This window comes from Leptonotus elevatus, chromosome 7 (genome assembly GCF_054856555.1).
Source record: "Leptonotus elevatus isolate MCC_2025b chromosome 7, RoL_Lele_1.0, whole genome shotgun sequence".
NCBI classification, from domain to species: Eukaryota; Metazoa; Chordata; class Actinopteri; order Syngnathiformes; family Syngnathidae; genus Leptonotus; species Leptonotus elevatus.
In genome coordinates this window covers 9,975,037-9,990,668 of record NC_141245.1, presented here as the reverse complement: position 1 = coordinate 9,990,668, position 15,632 = coordinate 9,975,037, and the positions used below count along the sequence as shown (strand labels likewise).

At 39.7% G+C, this 15,632-nt stretch overlaps 1 protein-coding gene across 1 annotated transcript; it reads right to left on the bottom strand.

Annotated features, from left to right (window-relative positions):
• Positions 1–2,993: 2,993 nt before the first annotated feature.
• rab38a (RAB38a, member RAS oncogene family) lies at positions 2,994–14,182 on the bottom strand. The gene is made up of 3 exons (XM_086080580.1): positions 13,891–14,182; positions 8,044–8,324; positions 2,994–4,098 (listed from the first exon to the last, which is right to left on the bottom strand). The coding sequence occupies exons 1-3, from the start codon at positions 14,090–14,092 to the stop codon at positions 3,943–3,945; spliced, it is 639 nt and encodes a 212-aa protein (XP_085936706.1). The 5' UTR covers positions 14,093–14,182; the 3' UTR covers positions 2,994–3,942.
• Between the last annotated feature and the right edge of the window lie 1,450 nt (positions 14,183–15,632).

Here is a 15,632-nt window from a genome sequence, read left to right as displayed (position 1 = left end):
GCAAGTTGGTAAAGCTCCTTCACACAAATCTCTTTTGCATTCATTTGCAATTTATCTTCAACTTAAAGGCCACCGTACCCCAGAGTATTAAAAACACCCGATACACACGCAAATAAAACAGAGACAAACTCTCACACCTATCGATCAAAGTTGGAGGAGGCGTAGCTATTTTCATTCAAGCAGAAGATCCCTGGACTCCAACTATTGATTCTCATTTAGTGTCTGTTTAATTCGCAGCCAGGGTACGCCCAGCACAGCCGCCACTTCCCACTGACTTTATCGACCACATCATTCTCCATCTGAGCTCACTGTGTGTTTTTTCTCTTTGGCTCTTCCACGCTGCACGGCTCATAGCATTTTATAGGTAACAGCTACAGCATCACTACTGTGAGATGAACATTCTTTATTTCCCAAGACGTTTTTTTTTCTAATTGAGTGAGCGAGTGCCACTGGAAATACCCTTGTAGTCTTGGACTTTAAAAGAATATATTCCCTTGTTTTGAAAACTAGTGATAAAATACAGTATTAAACTAAGTCATGGTGCAGCTTCTGAAATGACAGCCAAGTAGTCCAGAGTAATGCGGCTGTGTGTTTCAAAGCAGTCGAGAATAGCATGCGTGTGAAAGGCTTTAGGTTAGCGTGAGATCACATGCCTCTTAGGACTGAGTCTTGTGACTTAAATCCCATGTTAAGATGCCTGTATTCCGTCTGTCTCACTGGCTGGCTGTTGAATCTTGTTGCTCGGGAGGCCAGATGAGAACAGAGAAATGAATATGGGAAATTTTCTGTTTATGCACGTGTGTGCACGTCTGTGTATAATGAAGAGGGTTTGGCTTTTGACACACTGCTGAAGAAAATTCCAATCACAACTCAAGTGAAAACCACTCCCTCTCGCGTCTCTGTAGGGGAGACCGGGGATGATAGTAAGACTTTTTGCTTGGGCACGTGTAACTCTTGGCTCTTTGTGTTAGAGATCTCACATTTTGATATGTGGTGCCCATATTTGTCTGCTATAAATGACACACACTTGGATTTCTACTACACCATCACAGATTATGTAATGTAATGTTAAATACAAAGTGGTACCAGGGTGCGTTGTCAGGAGACATAGTCTCCCCGGCATGTCCTGGGTGGTCCCCGGGGCTTCCTACCAGTGCACAGAACACCTCACCAGGGATGTGTCCAGGTAACCTTGCTCTGCAAGATGAGTTATTTCGGCATTTGTGAGTTCACAAACTCCAGAGAACACATCTTGTATCGAGCCCGTTGATTTCCACCGATCCGAACCATTGGTGATATGCAGCTATGACGAAACCAGGAAGCCAGAACAAACAAACAAACCTAACATGGATGAATGGACACTGCAATTAATTCTGTTCTTGCAGAATTACTCACGTTTCCTTTTTGAATGTTGAACAGCTAGAGGCGCTTCATGCATTTTTAGCTGGTTGTAAGCGCTCCCCTCCCCCCCTTGTTCTTTCAGTCACGACCCATGGCTCGTGACCAAAGGTGAGGGAAGGAACATAGATCGACCGGTAATTCCACGACAGACCGATACATAGTCTGCACCACTGCAGACGCTGCAACAATCCGTCTGTCAATCTTGCTCTCAATTCTGCCCTCGCTCGTGACAAGACCTCAAGATACTTGATTTTTTCTCTTGGGGCAGGATCATTCCTGAGCTGGCACTCCACCCTTTTCTGACGGAGTACCCTGGTCTGAGATTTGGATGTGCTGATTCTCATCCCAACTGTTTCACACTTGGCTTTGAACCTCTCCAGTTAGTTGGAGATTACGGCTTGACGAAGCCAACAGAACTACATCATCTGCAAGAAGCAAAGACGTGATAACGTGGTCACCAAACCGGACCCTCTCAATTCTTTGGCTACGCCAAAATATTCTATCCACAAAGGTTATGAACAGAATCAGTGACAAAGGGCAGCCTTGGTGGAGTCCAATCGTCACTGGAAACGAATCTCACTTACTGTCAGCAATGCGGACCAAACTCATGACATCCATCGTACAGCGATAGAATGGTTGTTTAGTACTTTAAACTCCTGGACCAACCACAAGATACTCTACATGGTCAAATGCCTTCTCTAAGTCCACAAATAATACGTAGACTGGTTGAGCGAACTCCTATGCACCCTTGAGAACCATGCTAGTCCTGAATCTGAGATTCGACAGACTGTCTCTCCAGCCTGAATAGACCTCACTAGTTTGAGGAGTGTAATCCCCATGTAGTTGGAACACACCGCCTTCTTAAAAAGGGGAACCACCACCTCGGTCTACGAGTCCAGAGGATTTCAAAGTCCCAGATGTCTATGCAATGTTGCAGAGGCGTGTCAATCAGAAAAGCCCCCCAACATCCAGAGCCTTTAGGAACTCTGGCCGGATCTCACCCCCGGGAGACCTTGTCACTGAGGAGCTTTTTAACCTCCCGGTGACCTCAACCCCAGAGATAGAAAAGCCCACTTCAGAGACCCCAGACTCTGCTTTCTCATGGGAAGGCATGTCGGTGGAGTTCTTTGAAGTATTCTCTGCACCGACTCACAGATGTTGGACCAGAATTATTTTGAAGCCATCCATAGGCTATTTCATTCTCCATCCTCTCACGCTTAAGTTTTTGCCTCGGCGACCACAGTAGTTGCGTTCCGCTTGGCCAGCCAGTAACCGTCAACTGCCTCTGGAGTCCCACAGGTTGGGTAGGTCCAATAGATCTCGTTCTTCAGCTTGACGGTATCGTTCACCGCTGGTGTCCAACAACAAGTGATGAGGCACCAACCAGGTATCTCATGATAAATTAGTTGTTTGAACCAATGATTCTGTGATTGCAAGCTTCCTTTAAAAATATATGAATCCACAAGGTAATGGTTTGAACGTTGGACAGCTTGAAATACAAGTGGTGACTGTTCTGTATTTTGTCGCTACAGTTGTGAGAAATGACGTCAAGGTTCTGAAACTACTGTCAAATTGATTGACAAAAACTGTAATCAGGTAGACAGAAAAGTTGTGATTTATTCATGTTGATAACAGGACACATCTTTGGTTCTATAATCTGTCTGAATATAATATGTACATAGGTATTTGGATGGATATATATTCATTCATCACATAATTACAAATTACGAACATTCTCTCTCTCTCTCGCACTCTTTCTACACACACACGTATGTATATATATATATATATATTTAAAAAATTCAAAACACACACTGTATACCAGTAGATCAAAATTAAAATACATTTATTGTGCTTACCTTTTTTTGCTCTTTAAAAGCAATGCATTGTTATTAAATTTTGGAAGCATGTTCAAATCTATTGTGAGTATAAAAATATTATAAATGTTTTCATTGTTCTCTAATTGCATTTATAAATAAAATATTTAGTAAGCAGAAAAAGTACATTTTAAAAAAGGCACGGTAATTAAACGTTAAACGTTAAACGATAGAGGATTGGGGCCTCTTTTCAAAATGTGACTTTTCACCTGTTGTTTTGCTTTATGTGAAGGAGAGCTGCTTTGAGAATTGCAAAGCACAAAAAGGAACACTTTGTAGTCAGTAGAAAAGCAAAGGAATAAAATAGAGTGGGCAAGAGACTGCGATGCAAAGGTCATATGGAGTGACAGCCAACACGGATTGAAGATCTGAACCTTTAGCAGAGATATTCTTTCATTTGCTGCACTCGTTTTGTGCATGTGTTCATTGACTAACTGCGTCTCCATGGTTACAGAAGTGGGAGTGCTAAAGATGCGAGTGACCTTGACTTTGACAGGCACACACAGCCTCGTCTATTGTTCTTTGTCAACCTTATATTCCATCCGCTCATAACGAGCTGTCGAAGAGGAAAGAACATTCTCCCTAAACATCAACAAGCTCTGCCTCTGCACGGACGGACCAACTTTGTGTGACACACACAAGGACGCCCACGTGCCAAGAGCCATTACTGCGATCGGAAGCAGGAGGAGCATGTCCCGCCTTTGTCCGTCTCTAAGTGGGGGGTGATGGTGTCGTGGACCTCCGATTGGAGCATGTCGTTCTCACTGGAAATGATGTGTTTCACCAAGCAGTTAGCCGCCTCGTCGATGTTGATGTTTTCCTAAGCATGAAGAAAGGAAGCAGCAAAAAACATCAATGCTCAATCATTGAATTGAAAAATGTTTTCTGTCACTAGGCGTTATGTTTGGGTTAGCACATGTAGACCGGGACTTGTCTCCATGCCAACGATACACAGACAGCCTGTAATAGACTTGATTGTAAGGGAAAATTTGTTAATTTCTATAATTTAGGGGCCTTAAGCATTTAGTACTTGCGGCAAACAAACTTTCCAGACCCAATACAGCATTCTGGCGAGCTGATCAAAAGAACCACGTAGGGCTGCGCAATTAATTGAAATCCAATTACATTTTCAATTATTACACATCACAATTACAAAATCGGCATAGTCGTCAACAAAAATAAATGATTATTTATACTAATATTGAGTTGTTTACATTTATATATTTGCACCTTTTGTATTTTTTAAATTGCTAATTTAATCAATCTTGTTTGGTACAACAAGGTAAAACAACTTGGATTACTTACAACAACTTAAAACAAAACGTGTCATTAACTCATTTGCTCCCAAAAACGTATAAATGTATTTGAAATGTTTTGTGTCCAAAAGACGTATTTATACTTATGTGTGTTTTTTTAATGCTAGAACATACAGAAATCTTTGATGCAGCCTCTCAACTACAAAGAACGGTCAAAGACATGGTAGTAATTACACAAACGGCCAGCAGGTGGAAGCAGAGCAAAAGAGATCAACCAGGGCCATGTTGAAAAAAGCTCATTTACTTACAGTTCTAAATAGATTTGCGAATAATGATGAAACTTAGCTATATTCGAATGCTATTTTTTTGTTTTGTTTTTTGTTTTGCTAGTGTAATCTGAATGTGAAATTTATGTAAACCTGGCCTTGAGATTTTAGCTTTTAATTGTGCCATCATTTTTTACTAAAAAGTTTTAATTGTTTTTATGCTGACAGAGGTTAACTTGTTTTTTTTACTTGTGGTAAGGATGTTAAAATGTTACCTACAGTGCAGTTAATACAGATTTTACAATGGCAACAATATGAGCCTGGATCCGATTATTTCCTAATGTACATACTTTGGGAATCCAAACAAATTGGATGTTGACGCGCATCACAGTGCAGATTGTATTCAGCCTCAGAGATAGCACTGTACCAACACATCAACATTAGATCAAATGTTATTTGAGGTCATTTTAAATCAAATGCTTTTTGCAACATGGGAACATCTGGCACAGCTGTTATCGATTTTTCAACAGTTGCTTAGCTCAGGTGGTAGAAAGGCCGTCGAGAATATATATATATAAAACGAGTAAACTGAATTTCGAGCTTGGTCCCAGGAACAATTAAATCCGGAAGTCAATTGCATAAATGATATCCTTAAACGATATATTTATGTTGCAGCTGTTGCACCGGATCTCATTAGAGTGCGCAGGTGTGCCAACTGTTGTGGCCGGTGGGTGTCAAAGTGTGTGCGTGTCTACGTGCACGTCTCGTTCTATTTTCCTCCCTTACCACCTGGCTGTGACATTCCTGCAACGAATCCCTCACGACACGCGGGGCCTTTGCGGTTGTGTCATCGTGTCGGTTCAAGTCACACACGCCACGCAAGTCAACATTTTTGTCTACAGTCAACGTGATTCTTAGCTTCCTGAGCAGATATTTAGGCAGGAGACAAATAAAACATTGAGTGAATAAATAAATATATAAGTAGTTACAGTAGCACAGTTACAGTACATTCTGAGGAGTCAACTACTTCTAACGGACTGTGAAGCATATCTGATCAATTATTACGTGGCACAGCAGAAGTCCATGAATGATGCTCTTTTAATATGCAACTGAAGTGTTGACTGGAATAACTAATAACTGTTTGAATGCATAGTGGAGTACATTGCGCTGCCTTTGTCCTTAGTGGCCCCAAAGCATATTAACCTACTTCGAGATCATATCTACACATAAACAAGATATGTGGGCACTAAAATTGACTTGACGCGAACTCTTAAAGTCGTCTGTTTACGTTGATATGCTGAGTGATTATGCGCCTTACTATGTGTTTATTAGGGGCTTCTTCTTTATGTGCTGCAGCCAGGTTTGAAATACATCGCTACATGTATTATTAGTTACAGTAGGGCAAGTCTTTGCCCCGTTGTTACTGATGTAAATATTTTAAAACCTTTTTTTGGAAGCGTGGCTTTTTATCATGACTTAGACTAGATTTATTTATTTATTACTACATGTTCGCTAATCAAGTTCTTTGATTGAATAAAATATATGATGAATGGAATAATCCCCAATCTATTTTCTATAGAGCTTGTCCTCATTAGGTTTGTGTATGAGCTGGAGCCTAGCTCACGTGACTTTGGGTGAGAGACGGGAATACACCCTGGACAGGTCGCCAACCTTTAACACCAACATTCACACCATGTTGACAAATTAGACACTTCATACAATCTAACATGCACGTTTTTGGAACTCGGAGAAGACATGAAGACTCAACGAGATTCAAACCAGAACCTCAGTTTAGACCATAAAGTCGTAAGGACATGCTAGTTAGCGCCTAGTCCACCTAGCCGCCTTACATATTTTCTCTTATTAAAAACATTTATGCTGCCTGACTGACCTGTCATTTTCAGCATATTCTTGTACATTCCGCATATATTTCAGCTCCTTACCATAAATTGCTATGAATTACCATGGAAAGTTTTCAAAATGACCTTGATTTTGCCACCCTATCATTATTGTTACTGCTATTGGAACTGCAGTCGTTATTGGCATTGCTCTTACATTCCACCAACCATTGATTCCTCTCATCCTAAGCCTGCTCCATGCAATAGTGCCGGAAAAAAAAGGTATTGTACTATAAAGTTACATGAGTAAATTGTAGTGGTACATGCTGCTGAATTTGATGCAGACCCTGGGTGTTGGTTCAATTCCTGACCAGTACCCTAATACCCAAACATTGAAAGTCCCAAACCCGGACAAAAAAAACAACAACTGTATAATAATAATAATAATAATAATAATAATAATAATAATAATAATAATAATAATAATAATAATAATAATAATAATAATGCGATTGGCTGGCAACCAGTTCAGGGTGTACCCCGCCTACTGCCCGAAGCCAGCTGGGATAGGCTCCAGCACCCCCGCGACCCTTGTGAGGAAAAAAAGTGGTTAAGAAAATGGATGGATGGATAATAATAATAATAATAATAATAATAATACTAATAATAATAATAATAATAATAATAATAATAATGCACCGGATTTATATAACGCTTTTCTTTACTTTACAATGGAGTAGCATAAATTTTGCCAAACAAATCATGCAAATGCCAAAAGGCACAACAAAAACAACACAGAGTATATAATTAAGTGGAAAAGTGGCACTTTAGTAATGCTCATCACTTTTCCAGATTTTTCTTGGTTACTGACCTGTGTGTACCTTTTTAGGTAATCGCACAATGTACGGGAATGAAAACTGGTTATTTAGGAAAACTGGTTCCCAGTGATTTCATTCATAAGAATTGTTTGTTTGCTGACCTGGCAATTCTGTTTGTAAAAAAATAATAAAAATGTCAGTGCTTTAAACCAGGGCTAGGCTGCTGGCGAAGCCGTTGGCAAGGCCGCTCGGGGAGGATCACCTTTTTCTGTGCACTGAAAACAAAATCTATAAACTGGCGGCCCAAAAGAAAACATCCTGGCAGGAATGATGAATATTAGAATCATTACTCTTAGTAGTTTGTTGTATTAGTTGCGCTTAAAAACCAAAGACATTCATTTTCTATGTACCAATAAGAGTCTATTTCCTAAAACACACTCTTGTGTGAAGTCTGTGTGAAAGGCACAGACGAATCTATGATGGCTGTACTTTGCTGTTATGCCTCATATACAGCAAATTTGCAGAAGATTTAAGCCCTTTATACTCTCCACTTGCAATTAGTGTGTGCGTGACTGTGTGTCATTTACCTTAGCAGATGTCTCAAACCAGCCCACGAAGCCATTTTCCTGGCAAAACTGCTCCATCTTTATTCCATTATTGGTGAGTACGTCCCGTCCCTGGTCACATTTGTTAGCCAGGAGCACGGTGGCCACATGCTTCCCATTGGCTAGTGTCACTTTGGAGTCCAAGTCCTCCTTCCATTTGGTGACTGCCTCGAAGGAGGCGGGCCTTGTTACATCGAACACAATGAAGGCGCCCATTGCCTCGCGGTAATATACACGGGTCATGTTGCCAAATCTCTCTTGACCTGTAAAAGACAATCACACGCACACACGTAGTATGCACACATAAACAGTAAGCACTGCAGCCATCGATATCTGAATCAGTGTTATACAGAGTGTTAAACTCATTCAAAATCAACAAACATACAAGTTTTTTAATACTTTGTCCATCACTCCCTAAAACATATTTACCAATTTTTTTAATGTTTTTTTTTTCTTTTGCAGGACCATACATAAGACTTTGATACAGCTTCTGACATTAAGAGGTGGCTTAAAGCAATGGTAGTTATTACAAAAAACGGCCAGCAGGTGGCAGCAGAGTATAAGAGATCATACAGGGCCATGTTACAATAAGCTCGTTTTGTCAGTGTTTTTTGCCAGGTATGTGAATATTGATTAATCTTAGCTATATTCTAATACTAATTGCTGCAAAACAGAAACAGATACGAATATACTTTTTTTTCCTGATGAAAGAAGAGACTCTAATATTTATTTTCGTAGGTTCCATGTTTTTATAGCAATAGAACACAATATTCTGTGTGCCTTAAAAAATCAATCATAAACCAGTAAAATAGCCGGGAGTGAAGGGGGTTGCTTCAGTGAAAATGGCTGGCAGTGAATGAGTTAATAAATAAATTAAATGTATGTATTATAATAAATTTGTAGTCCTACAAAATAGCCAATCCAAATTTTGACCAGCATTTGGTCCATTTCAGTCGTGTTCTGCCGCTTCGCTCGGTGTGCGGATCAGACAAATGATTCGGGTGATACACACTCGCCAGCATTGTGATGCCGACTTAAACATATTACTGTACATACAATATGGCCATGTACACTTCGAGACACAAATGGAGTTGGTGTAGCATGGTGGAAGAGTGGCAAGCATTGCTGCAAAAAGAGCCTCAGTTTGACTTAATCATGAATCACCTCTCTGTGTTACATTTGCATGTTTTCCTTATGCAGCGTGTGTTTCCATGGTTTCCTCCCTCCACAACTAGTAAATGCTTATAAGGTTACATAATGCCGACACAAGATCTGGATTTGGTGTGACACGACTGCTAATCACTGCTCCGCATGGATTGGTTAAATGCGAAGAACACATTTTGTTGCACATTGTACACTGTGCGCAAATAAACTAGCTCTAAAATCTCTGTTCCACTTCAAAGACCTCTCCCAAGCATGCAATTATCGACACGGACATGAAGACAGTGTAGGCCTTCCCCAAACGGTTATCACAAAATTGGAAGCATAATTGCAAATATGAAAGATGAAGAATTGATTGCTAGCAAGGTACCAAAACGTTTGGCGCTAACAGGAGTTGGATGAAAGGTTTGGTGTGTCCACTTCTGAGCATGTCTGGAAGGGGAAAACATTAATTTGATAAGCCCTGTTGGAATGTTGGCCAGACACTTCTTTTCCCATCTTTGACTTCAGTCAGCGCTTTAAAGAAATTCAAGGCTTTTCAACATTAGTTTGCAACAAATTGTTGTGGGAAGGCCTGTCTTAGACAAGCTAGTAATTATGAACATTGAGAAATTATTTGTGATCCAGACACAGATATGAAGACGAGATACGCTAATGTGCTGTGTAACGCGTGATTGGCGCTAAAAATAGTTCTCAGCGCTATCCCGCCTCACGATAAAGTGTACAGTTCGGTACACGACCGCTCAGGTCCACGGCAAAAAATATATATAAAAGGCAAAAAGAAAAAATGACCCATCGGCACAACAGAACAAAGGCGCCACCATGTGGCACGGTGCCATACTACGGATTGTTACAGTTGTCTTGGCTACGTGGCGGCAATGTTGGCAGGGGTGCTCATTTGAATGCCAAAACGTGTCAAATCAACACAGCACAGCTGGGGGGGAAATGTCAAAAATTATTTCTACCTTATTTCTATTTCTCTATTCCAGGTTTTCTTGTATATTTAGCCCAGTGTGCCTTCATCCTTGTTCTTTTTGGTTGTCTTACCATCCACACGCATGGGATTCACCAATGACTTTGCCACTCCTAGCTTCACGTCACTGTAGATACAGTACCTTTATTTTTTATTTTTAAATAGATCCAGAGACTTAGCCTACTATGGAGTCCATTTTCAAGGGGTGTCTTCTTTGAGGGCAAATCTTAAGAATGAGAATTTGTACTCTATTCCCTTCATTCGTTACATAGTTTATCCATGCAGGCATAAAGCACTATTCACTGTTCGCTTGTAAATAAATAAATTCATTTATTTAATTAAAAACAACTGTGTTACATTTCTATTAGTAGCAATAGTTATAATAACAATTAAAAAAAATGCCAGACCGATTAGCAGATGACGATAGATTAGCAACATGTATTTATACTGTACACCAGCCCACCACAAAATTAGGACACCTTGCAAATATAATGAGATCCAATATGAGAAGTATTAAAATTGTTTACATTTAAAAGGTAGCTTAAACTTATGTTAATTTAACAATGTTTATTATTGAGTTCATATATTATAATGAGAGCGGTGCTTAATAGTTCTCATGATGATGCAATACAATTACAACAATATTGTTAAATTAATACCTCTCTGACTGTGTCAATGAAAACATGCAAAGGCGGAATATTTGACACAGCCTTTCTATAAGATCGTATTTTATTGTGGAGATAATCATAATGTGATGGTGGTCACGTGTAACTTTAATGTCCCTTGCCTCAAGTTTGTTTAGCAGTTACCAGCCTACTTGCTGGTGCATGGAGGAGGATGAACAGATGGGGGCAACTATCGACATTTTGGAAGTGACTTTTGATAATGGTGTCTGTGACTGTGACGGTTGCTTTCGACAAGAATGGGCATTAAATCTCGGGTCTGAGCTAGCAGTTTGATAAGTTGACTTCAACTGCCCATTTGAGAAAAAGCTTAACGTTCAGTGTGGAACGTATTTCCTACTAATAGGAGAGACTGGGGCTAGTTGTATCACTTTTTATACTTTTATATATCTTTTTTTTAATCAATACATCATATATAAACAAAATGTATATCAGATGAAAGACCAAAGTCTTAGGTATATTTGTTGTATTCATGTCATTTTATAAGCCATCAAGTAGAGGGAGTGAACATGTGACATGTTGCCCCACCAATGGGTAAGTTGTCACATTATATGGGGTAGATGTCACACTGGATTTTGTAACTAATAAAACAAAGACAAAATGATCAATTGTTTTTTTTGCTTGTTTGTTTTTACAGCCAGAGAAATTGTCATTGATCTTGAAAAACTTTAACGTAAAATTTTATGAAATCGATTAAAGTCCTTAGGAACTGCTGGCATGTAGGTCATAGCTCTCAGCCTCAAATGCCTGTTTTGCTTCCCTTAAACTGGAAATTTTAGATTGAATTGAATTAAAAATAAATAAAGCATTTCAGTTAATCTATTGATGGATGGTTCACCATGAAACTTAAACCAGTCCTGACGTGGGTATACTGTAGCAAACCAAGTTGCCAGAGGTGCATTATTCATTGGCCCATTCTTTGCATATGTGACAACAAACCCCAAAACGACTGTGACAAGTTGCCCCAAACTGCCAAGTTGGCTAATACTTGCTCTAGTTCAAAGGTAGCTTAAAACAGAACAGTGACTGAGGCATGACAAGATGCCTGAATCTCTCCTCTAATCAGTCCACATGATTTGCTGCTAGAATTTGTCTAGGTACGACGCCTGTTTCAAGATACATTAGGTTGAAAATGTTTACTTTGGGTTGTGCAAAACAGATAACTGGCACTTATCTCAGCTCACAATGTGCTTTTCTCTTCTCAGACAGTACACAACCCCTAACCATTTATACGAAGAAAACTAGCATTCCACTTTCTCGTTGCGCCCTCTGGTGGAGAAGAAAATTGCAATGTGACAACTTACCCGTGATACAACTAACCCCAGTCTCCCCTACATCTTATGGGGGGGGCTGCTTTGAAAAACATCATTAAAACAACAGACTTGTGTACAAAATTGTGAAAATATGAACAATCCGGTAAGTTTTAAGTCATGCAATTCCGACATTATTGGACCATGTCTTTAATGTGGAATGCACTTAACAGAATGTCAGCTGTTGGGAAAAAAAAAAAAGTGGGAGGTGTTACACACACATTCCCCCATGGGTCAGCCCACTTGCATGTGAGGTTAGTTTTGTGAGCATATCACATTCATGATCCTCAAGTAAACACAATTTTATTGTCATCTTACCAGGATTGCTCTTTTTTTGGTTTTGTATGTGGAGATTCGAATGCTGCTTAGTGCTGGGGTGAATTTTTCCAACACGGCCACTTATTTAAAATAAAAATAATATACCCGTGCTCTAAATGGAGAAATATTTTATAGGTAATTGCTTCAAGAGTTGTTTTTAATGTGTTTAATAAATTAAAGTTAAAGTTAAAGAATATTAAAGAGGCTCTTGTATCCTTCAGTTTTTCTGTATATGGAAAAAAAAAAGTTTGCACACTCCTGTTCTAAAGAATTATCTCATTAAAGTGAAGTACACCGCGAGATCCCACTAGCTCTTGCGCAACTAATTGAGTAACCTGATAAAAGGCTAGGCAGGACGTTGTACAATTCTTTCTAAAAGGGCCACAATAAACACTGTTGGTATAAACGGGCTGGGCCTCAAATCTGGCTCACATGAGGCAGAGACACATGACCGCTTGTGCTTAGTGGAGAAAGTGCAACCAGGGCTGCGAGCGGCAGGTCAACTTCAACCGACGCTCACATGAGATGAGCGTGCATTTGCAAGCATCGGTTCTGCTCTCGCAGCCACAGACCATCATTGATTAGCTGAACAACTAAAACCAACAACCAGAACTAAGTACTTTTAAGTCAATTGTGTTCATCGAGAGGGCTAATTGTAGAGAGTGCTGCTGTGTGAAAGACAGTTCTGTGGGGGAGGGGGATCATTTAAATAAAAGAAAAATGAGAGGATTGAAATCGTATATGTTAACCCAAATTGATAAACACTGTTTCAATTTCTTTGCAACTCAATGAAGATTTGTTGGCAAAGACTGACAACTTCACAAAAATCTCTTTGGAGAGCTTCGGATAAATTGTGGATTTTCCACAGAAGATGCCACTTATGTGTGAAACAACTGTAAAGATGTGAGGTGAGACAAACTGTCACATGTTTATAGCCATCCCCTCCCTTGCACATCACATGTGCAGCCTGTGTTCATTTGTTTCTGTAATTTGCTAATATTGTACTGTGATGAAGGAAAAACTAAATTTTCCAAACAGGCTTAACATGGATTTAAATAGAAACAAACATCTCTAAGCTATAATGTCATGGTGGATGGAAAAGGGCTCATTGTGGTTAAAATTAATTAGTAATTATTCACATAATTTCCTCGTCCATGCTATTTATGTAATTTTCTTACTCCTGACGTTATTAGTACTTTAGGTAAGCATTTATTGTAAATTTCCACATCTAAAAAGTTGTGCAAATCTTTTTTTTTTTTTTAAGAGCTTAATCATATATTCCATTGCTAATAGGCTAATAATCCCCACTATTACAAACAACACTAACAGTTGCCACCCCAATGTGTGTAGAAAAGTAGCAATAGGTAAGAAAGAACAAAAGTACCTGCGATGTCCCACAGCTGGAGGCGCACGGTCTCCTGGTCCAAGTTGAGCACTTTGAGGGCAAAGTCTACCCCGATGGTTGCTCTGTAGTTTGGGCTGAAGTTGTGGTGCACATAGCGTTTGATGATGCTGGTCTTGCCCACGCCCAGGTCTCCTATGACCAGGATTTTGTAGAGGTGTTCTTTGGCGTGGTTGTTCTGCATGGCGGGCGAGGAGGGCGAGGGCCGAGCATGAATCCACTCGAGTGGAAGAGGCCGCGGGACCAACAAGTGAGGTGTAGAGTCGGGAGTGAGCTTGTGAGGAAAGGGGAGGTGAACTTGGACTGATCCACCCTGGATGTGTGTGTGTGAGAGCGGGGAGGTGGGGGGGGGGGGGGGCGTTTGGACCTTGTGACTGGCACGGAGGGGTTGCTTGCTTGGGTGCTTGCACTTGCACGGCCTGCAGCATGTGAAAACCTTAAGGAAAATGACAAAACACAGCTACCGGCCACTTGATACTGCGCTCACTTCATCCAATGGCAAAGAATTGACAAAGACAGTTAGTTAACAAAAGTGCTATAGATATGTGTACAAAAAACAAAACAAAGACAAAAAAGGGAAACAAAAGTAAGTACACGTTAAATTAAAAAATATAAATACATATCCTGAAATGGACTTGAGTAACATTCATGCAGGTATATAGAATTCATGTTTTGATAATCTCTCCACACAAAATAATAGCCACAACTTTCCTTAAAGCTGCACTTTGTAACAATTTGCCCAATTTGCTTTACAATAGCCTTTTTATTTGACCATTTATGATTGAAACATTTATTTAGTAGTAGTAATTTCCCGCCCTCTGTCTGATGATGTGATGTATTGTGTGTATGTGAAGAAGGGAAAAATACAGTTTAAATGTGAATTATTAATGAATATCCATGCAGAAATATTATAACTCACGGGGCTAATTTAATGTTAGTTTTTATGTGCTTTTATTTTTTATATTTTTTTATGTGATACATGTAAATTGGATTGACTTATGTTTTTATTATTCATCTATGTTCAGTAAATGTTGAAAAAAAAAAGGGAAAATAGTTTCATTTTCCGGCCACAGGTGGCAGTAGCGAGGAGACGAGGGCGTTTTTCTGCATCAATCATAGTGGCTGTCCGAATGTCCACCCTTGTCCCCTAACCCCTCATTCACTACATAGCAACACACTATAAAGTGACTTAATATGTAGTGCCCTCATTCTGTTTGATGATTAGGACAGCCAGCTCACTACTTTCTCCTCGTCGCATATCACGTGACCACTGTAACTGTACGACGTACCATTGCATAATTCTCCGACTATTTATTGTGAATGAAAATGTTTTAAAACTGTTCTTTAGTTCCTTTGTTCTAAAACACATTCATTATTTCCATAGTATATATTAATGCATTGCTTTGATTCGCGCCATGTTTTTTTTTTTCATATTTGCAATGCATTGAGGTCTATATCAACCCGGTTGAGTGAACATCGATGTTCACTACTTTTTAGAGTGCATTGTGGGTAGTTTTGAGTGCCCTACATTTTGGTTCCCTGGACAATCGGACGCCACTACAAAATGGCGTGACCCCTCAGTAGGGCACTATATAGGGAGTCGGGTGCACATTCGGACACAACCAGTGTTCCTGTAATTTGTCAAAAGCAGTTTGATGTCATCACAACATTGTAGAAAAAGTTTTGTTTTTGTTTTCTTACAGACAGCCTCAGAGAGAGACGTG